This window comes from Accipiter gentilis, chromosome 4, assembly GCF_929443795.1.
Source record: "Accipiter gentilis chromosome 4, bAccGen1.1, whole genome shotgun sequence".
Taxonomy (NCBI): domain Eukaryota; kingdom Metazoa; phylum Chordata; class Aves; order Accipitriformes; family Accipitridae; genus Astur; species Astur gentilis.
The window spans coordinates 36,391,337-36,414,709 of NC_064883.1; the positions used below are offsets into that span (position 1 = coordinate 36,391,337).

General features: G+C 38.8%; 1 protein-coding gene across 4 annotated transcripts in view; it reads left to right on the top strand.

Annotated features, from left to right (window-relative positions):
- Positions 1-23,373, top strand: part of DIP2C (disco interacting protein 2 homolog C) — a 335,666-nt gene that overhangs the window by 210,611 nt on the left and 101,682 nt on the right. For all 4 annotated transcript variants that reach the window (XM_049798792.1, XM_049798793.1, XM_049798794.1 and 1 more), the window contains 5 exons: positions 559-768; positions 7,117-7,248; positions 8,592-8,711; positions 9,657-9,854; positions 19,945-20,036. In XM_049798792.1, the coding sequence (XP_049654749.1) occupies positions 559-768; positions 7,117-7,248; positions 8,592-8,711; positions 9,657-9,854; positions 19,945-20,036 (752 nt within the window). The remainder of the gene's footprint in view (positions 1-558; positions 769-7,116; positions 7,249-8,591; positions 8,712-9,656; positions 9,855-19,944; positions 20,037-23,373) is intronic.

Below are 23,373 nucleotides of genomic sequence, written 5' to 3' on the forward strand. Positions count from 1 at the left end.
ATTCTCTAACACTGTAATGGAACATTGTCTTTACAATTAGTCATGCCATCCGTTTTCAAATGTATCTGCTGTTTTACCTACTAGACTGTGAAAATACCCTACATCTCATGCATTCTCATACTCGCTGGATCCAGCTGGGACTCCCATCTCTCACTGAAGGGTGGGCTTTCTACCATTGGAAAAGTTTTTCACAGACTTTGTGGAGTGAGCTTGGGAAAGTATTTTGGGTATTCTGTACTTCTGTACTCTTAATACATGGTTGGAGATCTTCAGAAGATTCTCAAGCTGTATTGTAAAGGAAGACTCTTTTATTACCCTTATTTTTATACAATAATACACAAGCCATGGCCTTAGAGCAGGAAAGTTCACTTGGTGCGCAGTTAGCAATTGACTTTATTTCAGCGCTTTCAGTATTACAGACTTTTCTTATTATGTTTGCCTACCTTCATGAGTTTTTCTTATTGGCAGTTTTCTTTAGATTTCTAATATGAACATGCCTTATTTCTATTAAGAAAACTCAAAAGCACTGCATGTTAACAGGCTGTTTTTAATTACCAGATACTTCTTCTGGTTCAGAAGATGAAGGCTCCGTACAGGGCGACTCCCAGGGAACTCCCACCTCAAGTCAGGGGAGTATAAACATGGAACATTGGATCAGTCAAGCAATCCACGGCTCTACCACGTCAACCACTTCCTCCTCCTCAACACAAAGTGGAGGCAGTGGTGCTGCACACAGACTAGCTGATGTTATGGCTCAAACCCATATAGGTTAGTATATGGACACTTTGAGTATGTTCAGTTTAACATGAGTTTTGTCTCTCACATTGAGCTGATGCTGCTGTACGAAGTCTTATAAAAGTCTTTCCTGTGCTTTTCTTCTTTTTTTTTTCTATTTACACGTATAATATGGAGGGATAGTCCTATGTTTTTATTTTGTGAGAAAATAAAAAAAAAAGTAACAATTTAGATTTGGGGGTAACCTTATGTTGTGGCAAGCAGGGTCTAGCTGTTGGCTCCCAGTATCTTAAAATGTGCAGTTGCCTGACTTCCATTACTTAATGCTAAAGAAGATCTCTGTAGAATCCATCAGTAAGGAAAATCAGTGCATGCAGCATTAGGGATTGCTTGCACAGGAGTTTCCCCTAGTGCTGCACCACTTTAATTACATAGTTTGAGTGATTTTTGATAATCCTGTTAAGAGTAGGTCCACTTAAACATATTTTTTTCCGCCCTTAATTGAATCTACAATACTTGGTCTGGGATATCTAGCTATTATAATCCTTGGGGAAAATCTACTGTATACCTTTGGAGAAGAGGTCTGTTGTTGTTGTTAGTAGTAGCTTGTTTATATCCTTCGGAAGTCAAAGCTTTCTTTCCATTAGGGCTGAGCTTCGCAGACATTAATTATTTCTGAATATTGTGCCATTGACATTAGTCTTCATTAAAATAAGGCAGCTATTCAATTAGGCATGTGGAAAGCAAGGCTTGTTTTCCCTTCATTCTCCAGTAACTGCTGTTTATCATATGAGGCATCTGCTTTGGGTGCATTCAGAACATGGTTTAGTGGACATGGTTGATGGTTGGACTCGATGATCTTGAAAGTCTTTTCCAACCTAAATGATTCTATGATTCTTGCTGGGGCTGTGTATTTTGGGTTGTCTCACTGAAAATCTGTTGGAATCTATATTGGGACAGATAAAGCAACCTTGCTACTGTTCTACTACACATATGAAATGCAGTTTTGCGTGACTGTTCCTCAAATGATCATTCCTTTTCAAGTATATGTAATGAGATACATGAAAGTATTTGTCTTAAATGTTCCTGACTTTATGTGCTGGAACAGTGGTCTGTATCCCTTTTTTTGTTTTGAGTATAGCTTGATGTAACACCTGTATTTTCAGATAAGTAATCCTCTCATCATGGTCTGGAATTGCTGAATTGCAGTCAGGGGAAGAATTTCTATTGTATTTTTAAATTCATGCTAAATGAATAGCTTAGAACCTTGTTTTAGAAATACATACACTTCTGAACACATTAATCATTGCATTTGGTTATTTTCTGTGACTTCATCTCGAAATGCTAGAGGAAATTATAGCACAGAGAATTAAATTTATCCAAACTCTGAAAGGTTGCATTACTCACACACCAAGTCTTAATGTATCTTTAAATATAGCTTCTTTATAATGTGACATTTCAGTAATTTTAAATCTGGCACAGTGAGTCTTCTTTTATAATCACTGAGTTTGTGGTAAATAATACAACATTTATAGAGCTAAATTAAGATGGCAGTATTCTGCAGAAGAGGAAAAATAATACTTCTTTTACTTGTTTTCTTTTGCCTCGTTGTTGACTGGAAGGATCTCTCCTTTGAAGGAAGCAGTTAAGCTTACCTCGGTTGTATACATATTTTTATCCATTCTGACAATAAGATAACCTTAAATTGCATCTGTAGTTGGACAGTAGTTGTGATGTAGTAATGCAAAGGTCATTTGGATACAAAATATGAGTGATACCTGCTAACAGATTGAGACTGTGATCTTAAGGTCGCCATCAGTCGTTGTTGCTAAAATCACTGGAAATGTAAGAAGCTACACAGAAGATAACTATAAGATGTATTTCTTCATGGATGAGCTGCTTTCTGTAAGAATTTGAAATTAAATGGCTCTTTTCTCTTTTCAATCTGAGGAGATGGGTTTTGCACTTAAATCTATTCTAAGATCTAACAGATTTGAAGTATTCCCACAGATAGCCTTGCTCTTTCAGAACACAGATGAATAATCCTCTTGGGTAGGAGAGAAGGTGACAGGGAAGAATAATCCTGTTCTCTGAAGCTCCTCATCTACTGGAGACAATTTGTTCTTGATCACAAAGAACGTGTATTCCCATGGCTTGATGTTTTTTTGGTCCAGGGAGTTGTTCTCCAGAGACAGATCAGTCTGCAGGAGAGGAATCATCTCTAAATATGTAAGGACATACTGCCATACTCTGAAGATGCCAGTTCTGATAAATACAAATTTAAGGGTCAATGAGAAAGACCTTTAATGATAACCAAAGAAAGCCCTCCATTCTGATATCCAGTAGAATTTGGCCTCCAGAGTGCATCACAGAATCAAAGGGAGATTTTTCCAGTTTAAGTACTGTAATGCAGTCCTGTGAATGGATTTGATAAAAATGTTTGGCTATAATATAATCAGAGTTCAGCTTTGTGGATCATTTAGATAATTTGCATAAGCTATTATATGCTTTTAATGTTATACTGCTCATTTAATTTGGCTGCTGCTGCTGCTTTATTATGGCCAAAGTTCTAGCTTAGGATAGATATCCTTTAAATATTTATTCTCAGCTTTTAAGACACTGAGGGGTGTGTACTAAGTTACACGGAGAATCTCTAGTTTGGCGTGGGTATCACAATTGTGTTGAGTAATTCTTGAATAGAGGTCAAACCAGTGAAATCTGTAAAAAAATAACTAATGTTGTGACTCATCTTTGGGTCAGTACTGTATATACTTCTAAGGTCTTTAAGCTTTCGTTTTTCCGTATTGTATTTTTTGGATCTATATGTATATAAAAATCAGGAAAAGAGAGCACATCCAAAAGCTCAGAAAGTTCATCTAATGAAAATCACACAGTGCTTACCTATGATTGTAAATTTATATAAAGAGTTAAACTTCTCACTACAAAGTTTTGATCCTGTAGGTGCATTTAATGTTTCTTTTATATGCTTCAAATATGTTTCTGTTTGAAAATCAAAGGCCTCTATCCAAATTAAAAGCTGCATAGATTTCTAATAAAGTAAATATAAAAGCATGTGCCATAAGGCATGACTGATAGTTCTCGGACAACCTGAAAATTCTTACGTGTTGTGAGGGTGAATATTAACTTATAATACAGGAGACTATTTTAAAATACTCTCTGTCACCTGGACATCAGTACAGGAGAAACCCAGCTGATGGACAAAGCTACAACTCTGACTCTGGATTTCCCTTTCCTGACAACCGAAGGGCCAGCTTGTTTGGAAGAAAAAGCTACATTTTCTTCAAGTATTGTATTGCAGGGATGCTTTTTGAGTTCCTGGAGACTTTTCAAATACATGGTGCTTATGTGTGCTTCCAAACTCTCACTGGAAAGTATTCCTCCACCTCTTTGCTTCTTCTCAGACATGGGGTTCTGTCAATGCACTCACTCTATCCCTACATGAATGTGCTCTGCATTGTTGGTTCTTTCTGATTTTCATGAAATGGAATAAATTGTATCACTCTAGTGGCAGAAATGAAGAGAGCCTTAACTGGAAACAGCTGTTCTGTCTGTGATCTTCTAATGCAAGAATATTGGAAGAGATGAGAAGAGGAGGTGACGCAAATATGTATGTTTGATGGAGGAAATGCTTTGAAGTCATGCAGCTGTCACAGTTTCTACTTTTTAGTCAACAGATGTGTCAGGATCATTATTCTTAACTAAACCTCAAACAGTGCTTCAAGTTACCTGATGTAAGACCAAGCAGCTCTATACAGATTGTGTCCATAGTCTAAGCCTGGATTGACTGTTCTATGCAAAAAAGGGTACATTTCACATAACATAACAATTATCTTTTTCTTTAGAAGTCTTTCAGACCAAATTTTTGTCTGTATGGCTTTCATTTCTCCAACCTGTTCTCTGAGAAGGGAACCGACTGAGGATTTGTAAATCTAATGGGTGAAACTTACAGTTGTAGATATTGCCCTAAGACATCTGTTAAGCAGATACTATAAAGGAACACAGCAAGACAAACCTTAAAGTTCCTCTTCTGCTGGATAAGAGTTCTTCTTAATAGAAATGCAAATAACAGATGGGCAGCCAAAGTACTAAACCCCCACTCTCTGGCCAGCCAGTGGTGGCCACCTTGGGAAGAGAGTTTCTTTTAGGTAATTTCAAGTGCCAGTGCTGCTGTTCAAAAGGAAACCCCTTTACAAAAGAGCAGGAAGCTTCTTTCTCATGTGATTTCACCCTACTTGGCACCAGGTGTTACAAAGAAGTATTTGGTTTCAGGTGTATAGATCTGAAATGAGAACGTCTCTGCTCTGTGGTGCTTTGGATCACCTATCTTCTTTCTCATGCATTAAAAAAAATAATTCGGCTCAGTGCTAAAACCTGAAAGGAGATACTTTAACTCCAATTCAGTTTGCCTTGTGAAGTCTGAAAGATGGAAATACTTCACTGGAAATATGTAAACAATTATAGATAACTTTAAAAATACTTTCTCATGTTACTAATAGCTGACTAAGTACAATTATTTTCTTAGTCATGATCTCCTCCTAGTTGCACAGCACAACTGCATTATAAGTAAAAGATAAAAAGATAAACATCAGCATTTTTTAATTGACTTAGTTATTGGGTAATTCAATCATGATTTATAAAAAGCTCTTGCCACTTGGCAAGAAAGGGCAAAAATTGTGCTGAGTCTAAAGTAGTTGATAATGACAATACATCTAAAATGAAGACGTTATTCAAATGAATTACCAGCATAAGCTTCGTTGTCCAAGCTATTATATTTCATTTGGTCATTTATAGCACAATATAAGGTGTTTGTTTCAGTAAAATTGTAACAAAGGATGTGATCAGAATCAAAAGGCTCAGCTGGACATGTGTAGGATGCAAGATGGTTTTCAGTTGCATGATAAAAGCCATCTTGTGTTTTCCCCAACCAAATACTGTGGTTGGGTGATAAGGTTGTGTCCTTATGATGTTCATGAATATAAACATTAAATAACAACTACAGACATTAATATCATGTCTTAATTTTTCATTATGATTATCCATCAAATGCTACTTTCATATAATAAGTATGCAAAATAGGCATCTAATATAGCATCCTGTTACTGTATGTGTAGCCTTAAAAATTAGTTATCTGTGTTGATGGTGCATGAATTTGGGATTGAACGCACAAGAATTACAATGATCCAAAGTTCAAGACTCATGAAAATGCTTTATAATTACATTTGAGGTGAAATTTACTGTAGAAGTTGGTGTTGTAGCAGAGTTATGGCACCATAATGCTTATAGGAGATATTTAATAAAAAGCACATCTTGCAAATAATATTGGAACCAGATTAAGTTTTTCCAGAATTTTTGCATTTTTAAAGACTCTTACACTATTGTGAAATGGAGTGCATTCCTCTTCAATTCAGTGGCGGTAGAAAGAAGACCTGCCTTCTTTTGTATCTCAGAGGCTGCTGGGGATCATATATGTCAATCGAGAGAGAAGTTGTTACTTGCTCATGGTATTTATCTCCATCTATTCTAAAGCTGATAAAAACCTGGAAAAAAATTATGAGACAACACATAAAAATAGTACAAATACGTAGGTAATACAGACTCAGACTTGAAAACACGGGAAACCAAACTGTAGTGGCATGCTGAGTTATCAGGCTATGAAAGAGAAAGATTAGCTGTGTGGAATTGTTTAGCAGTGCTGGCATGAGTCAGACAAAATTGTGTTTGCCTTCTGGAAGGCAAGTTTTTGTTATAAGGAAGAATTGAAGTAGCTCTGTCTAAAAATAGTAGACAAGCGAGTGTCCATGCAGAATGCAAAGTTCATGTTTCTTTACATTTTATTTCTTTGCCCTGGATTCCAACCCTGCTATGATTGATTTTTTTTTTTCCTAATAAACGAACACATTTCTTTCTTAACTAAAATTCGCATATTCAAAATACAGAGGTTATAAAAGGGATATGCATTGGCACTTGCAAGTGATTGACAATATGCTGTATTCTTTTTATTTAGAAAAAACAATGAAATAATCTATCAGAAGTATATTTGTCTGCATCTTTTCTTTTTGAGGCTGTTCACAAGCTTTCATTCACTTAGTATAAAATTAAATGTCAGTGGAGAATTTACAACCTAATTGTATCATTTTTTTAGCTTCTGGCAGATATACAGCCCCTGTTTTAATCAGTGGGAACTTTTTTTATTAAAACCATTCTGTGCATTATAGTTGCATACATTCATTTTGTACATTAACACCTGTTCAGATGTTGGGGAAAAAATAAAATCCAATGGTATCCTTTCCTCTCCCTTTTGCTTTTCTGCCCTTCAGCACTGGAGGTACATGGTTAAACCTTTTAACTTACTTTTCACAGAAAATCATTCTGCCCCTCCAGATGTTACCACTTACACCTCAGAACACTCAATACAAGTAGAAAGACCACAAGGATCAACAGCACGGGTGGCACCAAAGTATGGAAATGCTGAACTTATGGAGACTGGTGATGGTATGTCACAAAGCAAAACTAGTTTTTTTTCTGAGTATCATAACTTTTTCAGTGGTTACTGTATGTATCTGCTCTTGGTTTCTTCTGGGCACTTTTCACTTATAAACAAGTACAAAATTGCAGCATCTTTACAGTCTTAAAATAAACTGGTGTAAATGAAACAGACATAGGGAGATAATTTCTTAATCAGCAGAGAAATTGTTTGGCAAAAGAAGGCAATGAATCTCTTTAGATCTGCTTTTATCATGCTGCCTGGTTACAGCTAGTCTGGTTTTTAAATGGCAAGGAACGTGACATGCTAGGATGGCTACATCTTGAAAAGTGACGTGTTTGAAGTTCTATTTTCTGAGGGTTTGTTTTGTTTTGTTTTTGAAAAACAGTTATTTGTAAAGCCTTTCTTGTTTACTGCTCCTCTTTTCTAAAACTTATTAAACAATATTTCAGCAGGTTGTGGAATTGTTGACTGAGTGTATCGCATCTAAACTTAGTAGCTTCAGCTCTAAAAAACACTTGATAAAAGTTTTGAAACCAAACTTACGGAAGTGTAGGAAGTTGAAATTTCTGCAATACAGTGACAGAAAGCTATTTGTCCAGGAACAGATGACATGAACATTGCAGAGGCTTTACACTCAACTAGGGAAAAGGAAGGGGGATGTGATCGATGGGATTATACTATAAAAGTGCCCCTTGCCCCACGCTCCTGTTCAGAACTGTGTTTTTTCAAAGTGCTGTATGGGCAAGCACCCTCCCTTTGGAGCTTGCTGGCTGATGGGTTTGCCTATAGGGATGTTCAGAGAATACAGGGTCATGCTGAAGTAATACAAAGATGTGAACCATGTTTAAGATGGATACTGGACAGATGTCCGCTACAGTGTAAAGAGCAACCCAGAATAAACGATGGGGCAGAGCCTATTACCCAGACTTCTTGCTGAGCTGCGGTCTAGTGAGTCAATGTTGGTATGACCAGTGAGCACGGGGAGAGCCAGTGCCTGTCTTCTCACTGACCATTGCCAATGCCATCTAGAAGAGTTCTCTAAGGTTACTGACATTTGCTGTAGGGAGGGTTTTTTCACTGTGCTTCTCTCCCTCAGGCTATTTGCTGTTTCCCCTCTAATTTTGCAAGCTCACTCTGACGTTGTGTTGTTTTTATTTAAACCAGGCATCATTGTTCCTTTTTGCTGAGATGATCTTAATGTCTTAATGTTGAATACTTGAGTCATGGTATGGCATGAAACTATAGTTGTGGTGGCCTTGCAGTCCTAGACTTTTTCTTACCCCACTTAACATCTGGTGGTGTTCAGCATAGCGGTCAACTGATGTCTCCATTGATCCCTGTCCTGCAGGAGTACCAGTGAGCAGCAGAGTGTCAGCAAAGATTCAGCAGCTGGTCAATACACTAAAACGGCCCAAACGACCACCATTACGAGAGTTCTTTGTAGATGACTTTGAGGAATTGTTAGAAGGTAAAATGACTGTTTTTCAAAAGATTTGGGGATCTCTTATTAAAACTTTGTAAAATGTTTGTCTCACACATTGACTTTCTAGAAAGCTAAGTAAGCTGTCCCTGTACTGGCAACTACCAAAAAGCATCCGTATTCAGTGGAATCTGTAGTGAGCTTGGACATAGTGCTGCAGAGTCAAAAGTCCCTCTTGTTTGCTCAGCTCCTGGGTCTGCTTGCAACGAAATGACAGAAGGGAGTGGAGGGAGGCATTGCTTTGAGAACATTCAGCTGTGGGTTACAGCCATAGCTTTTGAACACCAATATGAGAAAAACTGTCAGTGAGGGAGCATGTTAAGTGTTTTACACATCCTTTGTATAACAGAGAAGCATCAAAAAAAAAAAACCTAAATGTAAGATAGAAACAAGGATGCGGTCAATGAATGGAAATTTTTTTTAAGGAGGCCAGTGCTTTGAGAATTAAGATTTGCCAGCATGTGGAGATTTAAATAGTCTTCATAGTAGTTTATACGAAAGCACTGTAACAGAACATGACTTAAATCAATCTGCTACTGATGACTTGTTAAGGTACATTTTTTCAGTAGTGCTACAGTTCATCTAATTACTGCATTTTTGCCAGGAAAAAGTATTCTCTATCCCTCTTTAGGAATAAAGAAAGGTTGATTATTTCAAAGATGAATATATGCATGCTGCCTCAGCAGTTTCTTTCCCTGCTTGTAGAGCTAGTGTAAGGATAAGCACGTGCATTCCTGAGATGTTTCAGTTGCTTCATCTCTGTTAAAGTTAGAAGTTAATTATTCTGTTATATTTCTCTGTTGCTTCTCAATACCTTCTAACATGTTATTATTTTCAGGATATTTTGCAAAGGTAGCTTATTCTCTTGGTTACACAGGTATACACAAGGTATAGAATTTACATGGTAACTGTATATCTTTTCATAATCATAAGTCCAACAGCCAGATCCAAACCAGCCAAAGCCAGAAGGAGCTCAGATGTTGGCTATGCGTGGGGAACAATTAGGTGTGGTTACAAATTGGCCGCCTTCTCTGGAAGCAGCTTTGCAGCGATGGGGGACCATCTCACCGAAAGCTCCTTGCCTAACCACTATGGATACTAATGGAAAACCACTGTATATTCTCACTTACGGTGAGCGCTCTCCAAACTCCTTGTGCTTTTATATATTGTATACAGTGTCTGTGTGTATAGTAAATGCATAAATATACAGTGAAAAAAGCCCTCTAATGATGCATCTGTTCCATTTCTGAGTAGGGTAAGACAATTCTGAAACTGTTGGTGTCTGAGTATAAATTGCTGAGATATTCTAGTATGATTTATTTCACAAAGAGGAAAAGAGCTGAGTAGATACACCCATGGAATCACAGATTATGAATTAAAACCACCTTTTAAATAGAAATACATCCTAGGGCAGATTTTACCTGAAGATTAACGTCTAAATCCATTGCCCTTCGTTATTCCCCAGGCTTTGTTCTGCAAAAGCAGAACCTGGTATACAAAATTCACCAGCTTCCTGAAGAAGTTAAAATAGTATTTTTTTCCATGTTCTACTGACATTGTAGTAAGTGTGATTTGAATTATTCCTCCTGATATGTAGCTGTACAGCTAGCAAATGTACTGCCTTGAAATAGATTTGCCAGGATATATTTCAGTGTGATCTTTGGTATGTTGATATAGTTCAATGTGTACTGCCTGACAATCTATTGCAACCAAGAAAGGCCAAATAAAAATAAACATAAGGATATCTGACAAATAACTCCCATATACCTTCTAATTTTGAGATGTACAGGGGACATTTGGGAGATGTTCAAAGGAATTATTATGAATAACCATGAAACTTATGAAAGCAGGTTGGACCATTTCTGTATGCTTTTGATAGGGATATAAAAAATGATTTTGCTTTTTTTATTTCTACCTTCTCAGAGACCTAGAGTTCTGTGCAGAGAATGTTTTTACATGCTGTGATACAGAGGTCTGTCTGTCTGTTTTGTTCAGTGCTGAATGCTCCTTTCCATTCAGGAGTCCGACTGAGTGATAGTCCCTGGCCAAAAAAATGTCTGCTGCAAGTTTGGCATTGCAAATATAGTTAAAGGCTTTTAAAGCATAGGAGAACCTTCGCAGCTGAAGGTCATGCATGAAACATTTTCCCTTCAGGTACCTTAGAGTTTAGAAGTTAAATTAGGGCGCAAACATATGATTCACCTTTGATCAATGTTTTTCTTCCTTAAGGACATTTACTTGGAACTAGAGAAGAACTTTAAAGTTTGCAATTACATGTTTGCAGAAGAGCAATTCATATCATCTACTGAATGCCCTAAATAAATTGGACAGGAAAGGAAATTAAGATGTTAGTGAGAATCAGACCATTTTTCTGAACATGGGACTCTGTCCAGAGAGTCTGAGCATATGTCCTGCTTTGCCTGAAGGGCTGTAGGCTGAGCAAATCCACCTGAGGAACTCATCCACGTGGCTCACAGAGCCCCCTAGCCTGCTTCTCTGTCCTAAACTAACTCTTTCCAAACCCCTCTTCTAAATTGTCCAAATCCTGAGAAAAATGGGACTAAAATTCATGTTTTCATTACTTTCATATTGCAGCACTCTAGGATATGATTTTTGCTGTTGCCTTTCAGTAGTTTCTTGAGGTCAGAAAAAATAAGTTCTTTCTTTTTCTTTGGTTTTTTTTCCTTCTTTTTACAGAGAAAAGAAATTACAAACTGCAACATTTCATAGGAGATTTAGTGAATTCTCTGCTAGCTAGATTTCAAGCTGACATTCTTTTTCATGGGAAATGTCCATTCACTGTGCCGCAGCAGTTTTTTTTACTTAAATGACAACTGCTTTTGAAATACCATTAATATTACAGCCACCTGTCATTTTATTGGTGACTTTATGAATGATTTTGCTGTAACTATTCCACCTTTCGTGTCTGTAATATTTTGTAGTAGTTGTGGGCATGGCATTTTTTAAAGTTGAACATTAATAAACATTAAGCCTTGAACTCAGCAAAGACACTCTTATTCATGAATTTTTATCCCTGTGCATAGTTCCACTGGCCCTGCTTGTAATAAACTTCTGAAAGATGAGCTTAACCCACAGTCCTACCACATGGTATTAATGTGGCATTTCATTTCCTTGTGTGCGTGTGATCATCAGATTACTAAAACTTTAAAATACCAACACTGAGGACTTTCAGTAGCCTCTGAGTTCATACCTCACAGTTATTTTCAGGTTCTTTGCCAATTTAAGGAAACACCATTACCAGGATTTCATATGTTCACTACTTTAACAAATATTCAAGATTTTTAAGAATAATTCTATGTTTCTAGAGATTCAATCTTTGACATGTTACCAACATGGTCACTGTGCTTCTCTTCTTGAATATTTTATGTCTGTTTGCTGTTTCTGCTTTAGTGACTTCTCACAGCCTCTTGTGTCTTCATGGAAATCCTCTTCATTCATCCTCCCAACTTTCCAGTTAAGAGGCGGCTCCTACATGATGCCTTTTGATCCCTACCTTTTTCATACACAGCATCTTCTGCAGTTTCTTGTCTCTGCATGGATGAATCACAGGTTTGCCTGCTTATTCCAGACTTCTTTCCGTCTTTCCAAATTGGATTCCATGGGTGTCTCTGTAGCTGTCCGATAGGTCATAGCCCATCTAAGTAAAAGCATTTATTCCCTTAACACCAAGCATATTCACCTCCTCCTTTCTGGATCATTGTAGACAATATTGCCATCCTGCCCATCACTCGGGCTGTAACTGGAGTATCATACATGACCTGGACTTTTCTTTAGTTTTGTTCAGCTGTTCTGTGTCCAAACCTCGCAGGTTATTTTGGCAGCAAATCTTTTCAAATGCAGACCTTTTGCTGTGTCTACATGGTGAAATCTTACCCCATCTGTCACCTTAGTCTTGATTCTTACAGCAAGCTCTCTCTGGCACTGAAAAATGCAGTGTTGGCCTATTGCATCTATCTAACATGCTTTCATACTTGCCCTTGGTGTCCTTCCATGCTGAAAAGGAGCTCTCTGAGAGTCCACAAAATTCTTGTTCAAAGCCTTCCTCACAACTCTTTTGCTGTCCTGTCCAGTGACATCTGAGAGTGGTCAGACTGATAGCGAAGCTATGATATGCCATGGCAGACAGCAGTAGATTAGCATGATAAGACCACCTTACGTGATTTACTGGAATGAATTTCCCTACCTAACAGTGGCTGATGTGGATATGATACAGTGAGTGTGGATTTAAGTGGTGAGTGCTCTAGGTTGTGATGTGCTGTTGTGCCGTAAGGGGAACTAGTTTAAAGAAGTTATTCTTTCAGCTGTTGCTTAAAATCATCACTGCCTTCCCATTCCTCTGCAGGAATTCAGCTAATTTGTAATGCCTTATATCTCCTGTGTCTTTCCCAGCGTGTGTTTTGCGCTTTTTGTCTTCATAGCATGTTGGGACTGTTTTCTTCCATGTGTCCCAGTTTACTGTAGGTGGAAGAAATGAATAACTGCACTTCATGAACACTTGATCTTTTATTAAAGCAAGTTTTTGAAGTGGCTTGCCTCAGTTCTTGAAGTTCTCCTCAGTGCCCCAGTTGTAATCTTTATTTAATGTACTCAAAACTCTTAAACTCTTTCTAGTGAATGAAACACTATGAATATTACTTATTTCTCAAATATTTTTTTCCTCTGGGAACTTGGTTAAGTGGAGAACATCTTAGTTAAGTTACTCACAATCCCTTTATAAATCAAATCACTGAATATGCATAAATTGAAATGTCTGAGATGTGGGAAGGAAAGGTGTCTTTATTGGGTTTTATGTAGGTCTGAACTCTGACTAGAAACCTAACATGTGCTTTGAGGAAGAGGAAGAGAATTTCTGGCTCAGACACTTCATCAGAGTAGTCAGGCATCCGGTTTTGGTATTGTTGGTAGTAATAATGAAGTGTTTAGTGATTTCTTAGAGGAAAAAATGTCAATAAAGGACAATTAAATCATATATAGTACTTAAGCTATCACAGTTACTTTTTTTACTTAAAACGATTATTCTAAGAAGAATCAGAAAGGCTGGGGAAAAAGTAAAATGCTGAAAGTACTTTGGGAATGAGCAGATTTTGAGCTTTCTTATTGTAACCATTATTAAAAACAACAAAACGACTACCAGTTAACTACATCTGATTCAAAGAATCTCATTTCCTTTATCTAACACTTTCTATAATCAGATTTTTTAAAACCATTTTCAGTGGCTCTGATGTATTGTTTCACATGTCAGAGGCCTATTGGAGACAGCAAGGCTAGCAAAAGGAGCAAAGAAAGCTCTGGGGCTAGAGAAGTATTTTTTTCTTCATCTATTTGGATTCTATGGAAAAAGAAATGCCTGAAAAATGGCATTTCTTTTTTTCAAATGAATTGCCCATTAAAAAAAATACTCAAGGCAACTGTAAACATTTTGAGTCCAAAGTCATGCTGCCTTAGCAGGGGTGATGTAGCTTATACTGGAGATACCCTGAGATGGCTGAAACTTAACAACAGACCAAAAATAGCCAACCCCAAGCCATGCTGCAGCTGGCGTGTGACCCGGCCACCCGCATCCTCCTGCTGCAAGAATCTTTTAGGCCAGGAATTTCACAATTATCAGGAGGAGAGAGAGGGAATCGAGACTCTTCTCACGAAGTAGCTACATAACCAGACTGTCCTTATCCCTGAAATAACTCAGTGCTTACAGAGGCATGGATAGTCATGGTTCAAGTCTCTAGACAGATATCAATGTCATGATTGTTTAAGACTTTAAACCTTTATTTCTTTAATAAAAAGACAGAAAATTACTTTAAAAAATCTGTATTACAAGCTATGATTAAGACTGGAGTATCAAGCACTGTAATAACAAGGTTACCTCTATTATGAGTATGTCTGGAGTCCTTTATTCTTTGCAACAGAACATTTTTGTTCTTTTTCTTTGAATTTTTTGTCCCAAAAGACAACAGTTTCATTTGCTGCTCAGGATGGATCTAGAGTTTATTAAAAAAGGGTTAACAGAGCAGCAGAACTGTGACTATTATTTTGCAAAGCAGAAAAAGTGTCCCTTTACCTGCGTAGCGTTAGAAAGTTTGCCATTTACACCAGATTTAATAAATAATTTTGTTTGTATTTAATTTAAGAAATGTCATACGTGATATTGAGAAAATGAATATTTGACAAAATTATTTGCAGTTAAACTTTGGCAGTCTCGCAATTGCTGTGCACGGAGATTGGTAAGCAACCACTGGTTTGGCTTTGTTGAGTTAGTGCTGTGTCGTTCTGAAAAGCATCCTGAAGATGATAAGGAAATTGACTGTGGTTTGTTTTCTCTCTGAGTTTTCTCCCTGATGCAGCTTTTCTCTTATAACCTTCTTTACATTCAACACAAACATATAGTCAGTCCTTTTACAGATTTGCGAAGGAAGAGGAAGGGGTTTTACTTAAGTGTCATGTGGAAAGCATCTAATTTTTGTTAACTGATCACTTTTTGTGTGGTTTTTAAGACCTGGTGGTTTCCTTTACCCTCCTAATGTGTTGCTTAACCAGATGGGACTGACTATTAACTCACTCCAGCTTGCTAAATATTAGTTGGTAAAAGATACTGCCCTCTGAATAGACTGTTAAAAATGAACAAGACTGAATACAAGTGAAATGTAAAATATGTGGTTGCTGGTGTAGAGTTGCTACTATTCAACTAAATCAAAATTCCAGCAACAGAAGAAAAGGGACTTGCCCCACACAGGTGTTAACAGCGTTCGTCACAGCTGCCAGAAAGCAAGATTCTGTTTTCCATCCTGTCCTACCGAGAATATCTGCACACATGATGTCTGCCAGATATGGCTCAGATTCAGAGACATAGCAGTACTTGCTGATACTTGCTGGGCAGTGGGAACATTCAACTTAGTTTGCAAGTGTGTGAAGAGTGTTAAAGGCCTCCCTGAATAAACATGCTGCTAGGGCGTGCAAGTCTGGCAGCAATACTCTGGGCAAGTGACAGAAGTGGCTGAGGAAGATACAATCATCTTTAGAAGAAGATTTATTTCAGTAAATGCTTAAGCAATTATAAGTAAGTTAGGCAATGACAGATGCAGAGAAAAGCGTAATTTCTTACCATCCTGTGGAGTTATACAAGATCTTGGAAAGCAGCACCACAGTTAGCAGCTTGATGGGAGGTAGGAGCAAGGTTATAATTTGTAGTAGCAGCAAGGTGCGTGTTAACTGCACATTGCTGGGTTTTTGTTTTCCTAAATCAACTTAGGAAACTCTTCTGTGGGCATCTACCAGTCTGCTTTGTTTGGGAAGTAGTTTTGTGACTTGAAAACTGAGGGGTGATTCAGGTACTTAAACACCTAGTGCCCCGCGTTACCCACGATGTGTGTGTGTCTGGCAGACACGGCACAGGGTCTGCAGAGCCCGGGCCCCTTCTGGTGGGTACCCTTGTGCCTGGAACACCACTGGACACTCAGATCTCTCGCTAATGACTTATCTCTGTAGATGACTTACCAATTCTTCATTTATAAATGCAAGAAAGTTGCTGCTCACGTATGCCTGGTGAGCAGATCGGAGCCTGACATGGACAAATGTGTCCCTGGTGAGACAGGTAGGATTGTTGTTCGAAAGGACCTGCAGCAGCGGGGATGTGGGCAGGAAGGTGAAGAAGAGGAGGGCTCACGGGCTCTGGTCTTTACATGGGGAAATAGCGGGGAAGCAGCAGTGTTGCTCGAGGTTCCTGCACCCAGTGGCGTGTGCTCTGCCAGACTGCAGGCAGGGCCGAGGGCAGCTTTCTGCTGCAGTGGCACGGCTGGAAGAAAGGAGCTCTGGCACGGACGGAGCTGGAACACGGGCAGGTCCACTCACTAGATGAAAACGTTGCTTGAGCTTCCGACACCTGCCCTCCTGTCTTCGAGCCAACTTATTAGGAGACTAATGGCAGTGTGTTTATCTGAGGAGGACCGGTGCTTCATTGCACTCCCACTGAGGACAATGGGGCATATCCTCAGCAGTTCCAAACATCCAGATTTCCGCTGTAGCCTGTGTAGCGAAGACGGTTTACCCCGCGCAGGGATCGGCCTGGCGGTGCTGAGCCCTGTCTCAGAGCAAAAGCCTTGGATGAAGCACAGCTGGCCTCCTCACCAAGGCCTCCCTCTCCCACTGCGCAGATGTGGCACCATACGGAGGTCGTGGCAAGGTCGCAGCATCGGGATTTGTGGGAGAGGTTTTAGCAATCGGCTTTTTCCCAGAGAAGTCTAATCTCTCGAGTTCGCAAAGGAAGAATTACACTAAATTGCAACCTAGGCAGAACCAAGGAAGGAAATACTTCAAAGATTTCCTTCTTTATAACATCCTCCGATACTGAGGGCTTTTATCCGGCAGTCGTCGAGTCCTTTGTGTTTCTCAGTGATGTTGGGGGGGCCAAACGGTCAAGGTGGCAAAATAAATGCACGCTTCAGTCCACCTCTGGTCAGAAGCTTGTGCCCCATCCAGCAGCCACGGATCTGGCCCTGATGATTCATACGTTCCTGGCTCCAGCTTCTGGATTACTGCTGCCTTTGTAGCCCTTTTTTTAATTTATTTTTGGAATGCAGCTATATACCCTGGAAGAAAAATTAGGGGCTTCCTGTTGAACATGATCCAGTTGAAGATCTGCATGGACTTTGCCTGGCCTGCTTGCGAGGGTGCCTTGTGGGCTCTGCCTGCCCCTGGCTGCTGCTGCCCACGGCAGGCAGAGCCCGCAAGGGTTGGAGTGAAGTTACGGAGCTTTTAAGGGCCGCAGGACAGACCGTATATTCCAGCTCCTTCCCAGCTGAATGCAGTCTAGCTGCTTTGTTCCAGGTTTCCGCAGTTTCATAGCCAGACACACATGCAGTTAGTTCGGGTAATTAACATAGTTTGGTATTGCACCAGTAAATAGAGCAGGAAAGGGCTGTGGTGACAGAAAATTCAAGTCTTTTCTGACCGTTAGAAAATATTATGGGCATTTTTTTGTGCAGTTCGAAGTGTATTTAAACAGAAAGGTGAGGGATTCGGCAGGCAGCCTTATATGCTCTATCGTTCAGAAGCTGAAGTGAAATTTCGGCAATAAAAGAGCATCATGAGAAAATGTATTTAAGGACTTAATTATTTAAAACTTTACTAGAAAGTACTCCTTTAAATTTTCTTAGTCTTTGAGAGAACTTAATTTCTGCATTTACTCAGATCACTTACGTGGAGGTGGTTGTACTGCATACTGGGGTGCTTCTGAAAGAATGCATCTAAATACTTTAATCTGAATAGCCCTTAGATTTTGAAGAAAATACTGTAAGATGGCACATTTGATAGATGAAGAATTGGTATGAATATGTCACAAATGCAAATTTAAGACTTGTAACAGATTTAATCTCTATAGCTCATACAGAACTTTTCACAGCAGCCCCTTATGTCTCTCAGTAAAGGAATTAAAAATTCAATGTTCATTTCAAGCTTGAAAGTGTTTTGTGTAAAGATGGTTCTTTCTTGCAATTCAGAACTTTTGCCAGGCTTTTGATTTCCATTCTCCAGTTTTCTGTATCATTACTAATTGCTCTTTTAAGTTTGTTGCCACTGAAACTTTAATGTTGGAAGCTTTTAAGAAAAATAATATTTGCTTTCTTAAGGCATCCTTGTTTTTATCCTACTCACTTGTCAAGTTCAAGTGCTGATGATAGCAGCAGGGATGCTTTTAAAGACTTTCTTTCCATCAAATGCAGGTAGTTCTGCCATAGTGCTGTAAGGGTTAATCCTGCAGATGTACTCCTGTATCCACACTGAGTTTCCAGTGGAACAGAATTGAGTCATGTTTATTTCTGAGCATTGAGGCAGTTCAGCATGCGAATACCAGAGTAATTTTAAATAAATTAAAAACTTTGCAAAACATAGTTTGATGATACAATATTACCATTTTCATAAGAAGTAATTGCATCTAGTGCTTTCTTAGTAACAAGCAGCAGTGACCCTTCCAATTTTCCTTAAGAGGAAAAAAAGAAAATCTGGCCTTCTCATTGTATGTTATATTTACATCAAATTTGCACTTAAAAATAATTCATTAGTATTGCATTTTATAGCCAGGATGTGGAGGAACTTATTACAACATCTTGGCTTAGTTATAAATAGCAATACTGCATGTTTGGGAGCTTGAACTGCTGAACCCCATAGGTAATCTGTTGTCAGAACCTATTATGGTTTAAGTTATTGGTGGGCATGAATTTGCTACTGTCAGACTGAATACTGCTTAAAGACAGTACCTAGGGGCCAGCCAGGACCAAGGGCTGTTACGCTCAGTGTTGTTGAAATGGAAGTAACAAGGTGTCTAAACAAAGGCCATCTGAAAGAGCTTGTGTAGTTGGGTGATGCCAATCACTTGAAGGATTAATGAAAGTCATGTAACGTGACCAACAAGGTCTTGATCAGATAATTTTTTTTTTAAAGAATATTGGGGTGAGGTCTTGATAAGAATTAGCTAAGTGCAGAGCTGGAGAGATGAAGCAAGGGAGAAGAGAGAGTAAAAAGGAAGGGTACCTGGGGCAAGTGAAATGAAACCGAGAGAAGGGAGGGTATGGGAGCAGGTGAGAAGAAAAAGCCCAGTTAAATGGAAGAAGGCCCAGAATTAAAAGTGAAACATGGCCATAGGGATGCACTAAGGATCAGAGGGTCCCTGCTGCTTCAGTGTGCCCCTTTGGCTGTGGGGTGTTTTCTGTTTGTTGGGGTTTTATTCTTTCTCTCTGCTTCTTGGGACTCCGTTCCTTTTTCCCTTGGTGTCTTGGGGTGAGAGAAGTGCCATCATGGAACCTGTGTAACACCTTCGGAGGTCAGTCTGGGCTGAAATGCGACTCATCCAGCTTGTTACAGCTAAGGGTATTAGGATGATATCTAGACTTTATGATGTTCCAGCTGCTTCTAAGAAGTGTTAACTTTTGGAGTCAAGATCCAGTTTTCTCCAAAGTAAGAAACTTCTGCCATGAAGAAAACTATTCTTTTTTTTTTTAAATGCTGCTGACTTGAAAAAAGTTCAAAGAAAGCTTCTGATAAGTATTTAAATACTTCCGCTAGTCCCAGTAGTGGTGTCATATTTAGTTGGAAAACTAATATAAATGTTCCTACTATTCTTTTTCACTGCTCAGTTATTCTTTTCTCTTTAATAATCTTGTAAAGCATAAAAAGAATTTTAAAATTAATTTCACAAATTTTGTGTTAATAGGCAAACTTTGGACCAGAAGTATGAAGGTTGCTTACAATATACTACATAAATTAGGCACAAAACAAGAACCAATGGTACGACCTGGAGACAGGGTGAGTATCTCAATGATTTTTAATTACTAATAATTCACATCCCACATTGACAAAGAGAGAATGAAGTATATGTGGTGCTCAGAGGAAATTAATGAAGTGAAATGTTGGGAAGGTGAAATCTGCCTTTTACTCAGAAAAAGACTGATCATTCAGACAGATATTTTGAATTGCATGATAAATAAGCTGAGCCAGTACTTGCTGAATAGTAACTTGAAGTTGTGGCAACATCAACAATAAACATTCCCATGGATAGTGATTTTTGGACATAGAGCAGATACGTGTTTAGCAAAAGCTTGCTTGTGGAGCCTGAAGGTGTCATGCGGGTAAGAAACGTACTGACTAATGACTTTGTAGTTGTTGAGATGGTGGAAACAAGAGAAGCATTGTGGAGAACAAAGACAAGCAAAGCAAGCACATTTTGGCAGCCAGTTAAATAAATAAATTACACTGACTGGTAACATGGAGGATATTTCCATTCCTGGTTCCTGGCTCTGATGCAGCTACTGCTAGAGGCTGAATCTAGGTGAGCAGATGAAGTCCACAGAGAGCAAGGGTTACAGAGGTAACTGTAGTTGTTAAATGTTGACAAGAACATCCTATGGCTTTGCTAATGATGTACTTACAAACCTACCCCTTCGTCTGTCAAGGCTGGCGCAAGCCTGCTACCCCTTTTCTCTGCCAGACTGTGTATCGAAATTTCCACAGGTCCCATTCCAGGTTGGCTTCAAGCCACGGAATGGATATTCCGGAACGAATTTGTCAGAAATGCAAATTTTAGTCCTGCCTTAGTGCTTAGAGTTGTGAGAGTCTTCCTTCCCCATGGTCTGATAGCAATTCTCAAGCTGTTGATTCACTTGATCCTCTTGTGCCACACGTGAGAAACATGTCTGTTTGCATTACACATTTCTTAGGGCTTCAAAAATGAGAGCATGCAATAATGCTTCCCAGAAGAAAAAAGAGGAAAAAAAATAATTAAAAAGATGAAACCTGACAGTCCTTCCTATGTTTCTTTTTTAAATAAATCATAAAGAATTTAACTAAATCTAAATTGCTTCCTACAATGGCATTCAGCCAGGAGTAGGATCTGAAGAATCTCTTTTACTTGACTTACAAGTGTGTCTCTAAGCAACAGCAGAAGAACAAAGTTGTTCAAGTGTATACATCAAAACAATCCACCCAGAAAGCTCCAAAAGGAGTAAAGTTCACATATGGGCAATGTGCATCTCTCCCTATCTATTGTGTGCTAACTGCCCATCTTTGTATTCATTTACTGCAGCAGTCACTGGCATCTCCAAACGTTAAGACAGGATTTGTGGATAATTCAGGCTGAAAGCTGGAAGTTTAGCTAGTGCAGGACACATAGAGAACAAATTGCAGCTCTTCTAAAATAAGTCCACCTAGATTACAGTGAAACAGATGTTTATAGCTGAGTGCTGAAAGCATATGCTTTGCGTTGTAAAAACTTCTTGCCTTAGCATCCCTGTGTAACAGAAACATGATCATTTGAAGCAACTTCACATTGAAGATGAGGTGTTACTGTACTTCTGATGTTCTAGGCTGTTATTCTGGCTGTTATGCCCCTGTTGTAATAACATAAAAGCTTTCTGACCTCTTTGAAGACGGCTTTTTATTCTAAGTAATGTATTTTGTGTGACAACAGTTAAAGGTAGCTTTTAAATACTAAACGAAATACAGGCATGTATTTCTGGTCTTTTCTAAATGAGAGTGTAATTGTTTCCTTATGTTAATATTATTTAAAATTCAGAAAGGCCTTTTTCCCTTTAAAAGCATCTTCTATCAATACAACCTCTATTTTTCATGAGTACCATTACATCACCTCTTAGGTTCTTTGTCTGAGCCAAAAAATGAATGTGGCTGCATTTCATTCCCTGTTTCTGTTATTATTATAGTACATGACGAACTGCATTTGCCTTCTATAGTAACTTCAGAAATTTAACCTTGTGTCACCCCAGACAGCTGCCTGGAAATTAAGCTTGCCCTCTGAAATATCTACTAGATAACCAGATTCTTGTCTGGTAGTATACACTGTATGGTTTGTTTTCCTTCAGCCTTACCCCTTTTTGCTCTTACACATATTATTTATTTATTTGGTACAGGTCTGTTAGTGATTAATGTTTTTTGGAGGGGAAGTTAATGCCTCATTCCCACTGGACTTCAGTAAGATTTTTTCACCTCTGTCAGCTCCTTTGCAAAGATTCCGAGCCAAACCTTCTCTGCCTTTATGTAAGCAGAGACCAACACAAAACCCATCAATCTTCAAAGTATCTTTAGGGATCTTTCAACATCTTTCAGATGTTTGCTGTGCTCAGCAAACTCTACCATACCCTCAGTGCACCTAACAAAATCCCTTTCTATCCATTTCCCCTGAGGCTGTTTATGGTATGTGCACATAGAAGAATGCATACAATAAGCTCTGCACAGCCATCTCCAGCAGTTGGAGTGTTTCATGTGCAAGCGTACAGTTAAAGTAGCAATGTATTTTCTCTGAAGTTTCTCTAAACAGTTACGAAGTTACAGTCTTCAGCTTAAAAACAGACGTATTTTGGACCTACTTGGACAAGGTTGGTTAGAATTTCTTCTAGTTTGAAGAAATCAAGTTAACCTATGGAAGGCAACTATCTTTGAAGCCAAACTGGAAACACTTACAATCTCCAGTAACTGAACCTTGGAGCGTATATGAAAACATGATGATTTTACTTCGAGAGACTAAAACACTGACAAAGCAGTCAAAACTCAAGAGTTATTAATTAGTTTCGGCAAATTTTAAGATGCTGTAATAATACAGTCTGATCCCGTGTGCAAGCCCAAAGGAATTAAGTTTGAAATCATTCGCCATGCCTTTTGCATGCCACTTCAGTTGACCATGCTGGATAGTTACCAGCTGCATTACAGCTGTTTAAGACATGAGCTGAGAACATCCATCTGACAGAATCAAAACAAAAAAGTAGACAGGATTTAGCCACTAAGGTCATTCACCAGTAAGTGAGAGCAGTAGTATTCCCTGACCTTGCAAGGAGAGTTGTGGACTCACTAAGTTGCTGGATCCTCAGCGAGACTCTGCACTCTCGCCTTTCCTTCCCTTTGCCCCTGGAGGATCTCAGACATTGTCTGCAATGCCCACAGAGGTAAGCTGCACAGTTCAGCACTTTGAGGGAAGAAGGGCACCTAGTGAGCATACAGGTGATTTGCTATGATATTTTCTTGGCATTCTTTTTTCTAAATAATTCCCTAGCCCGAGCCCTGAAGCTGTGAAGTTCAACAAATCCAGGCCTAGGTTGGCATAGTATATGGCCAGCTCTGGATGTGATGTTTGCTT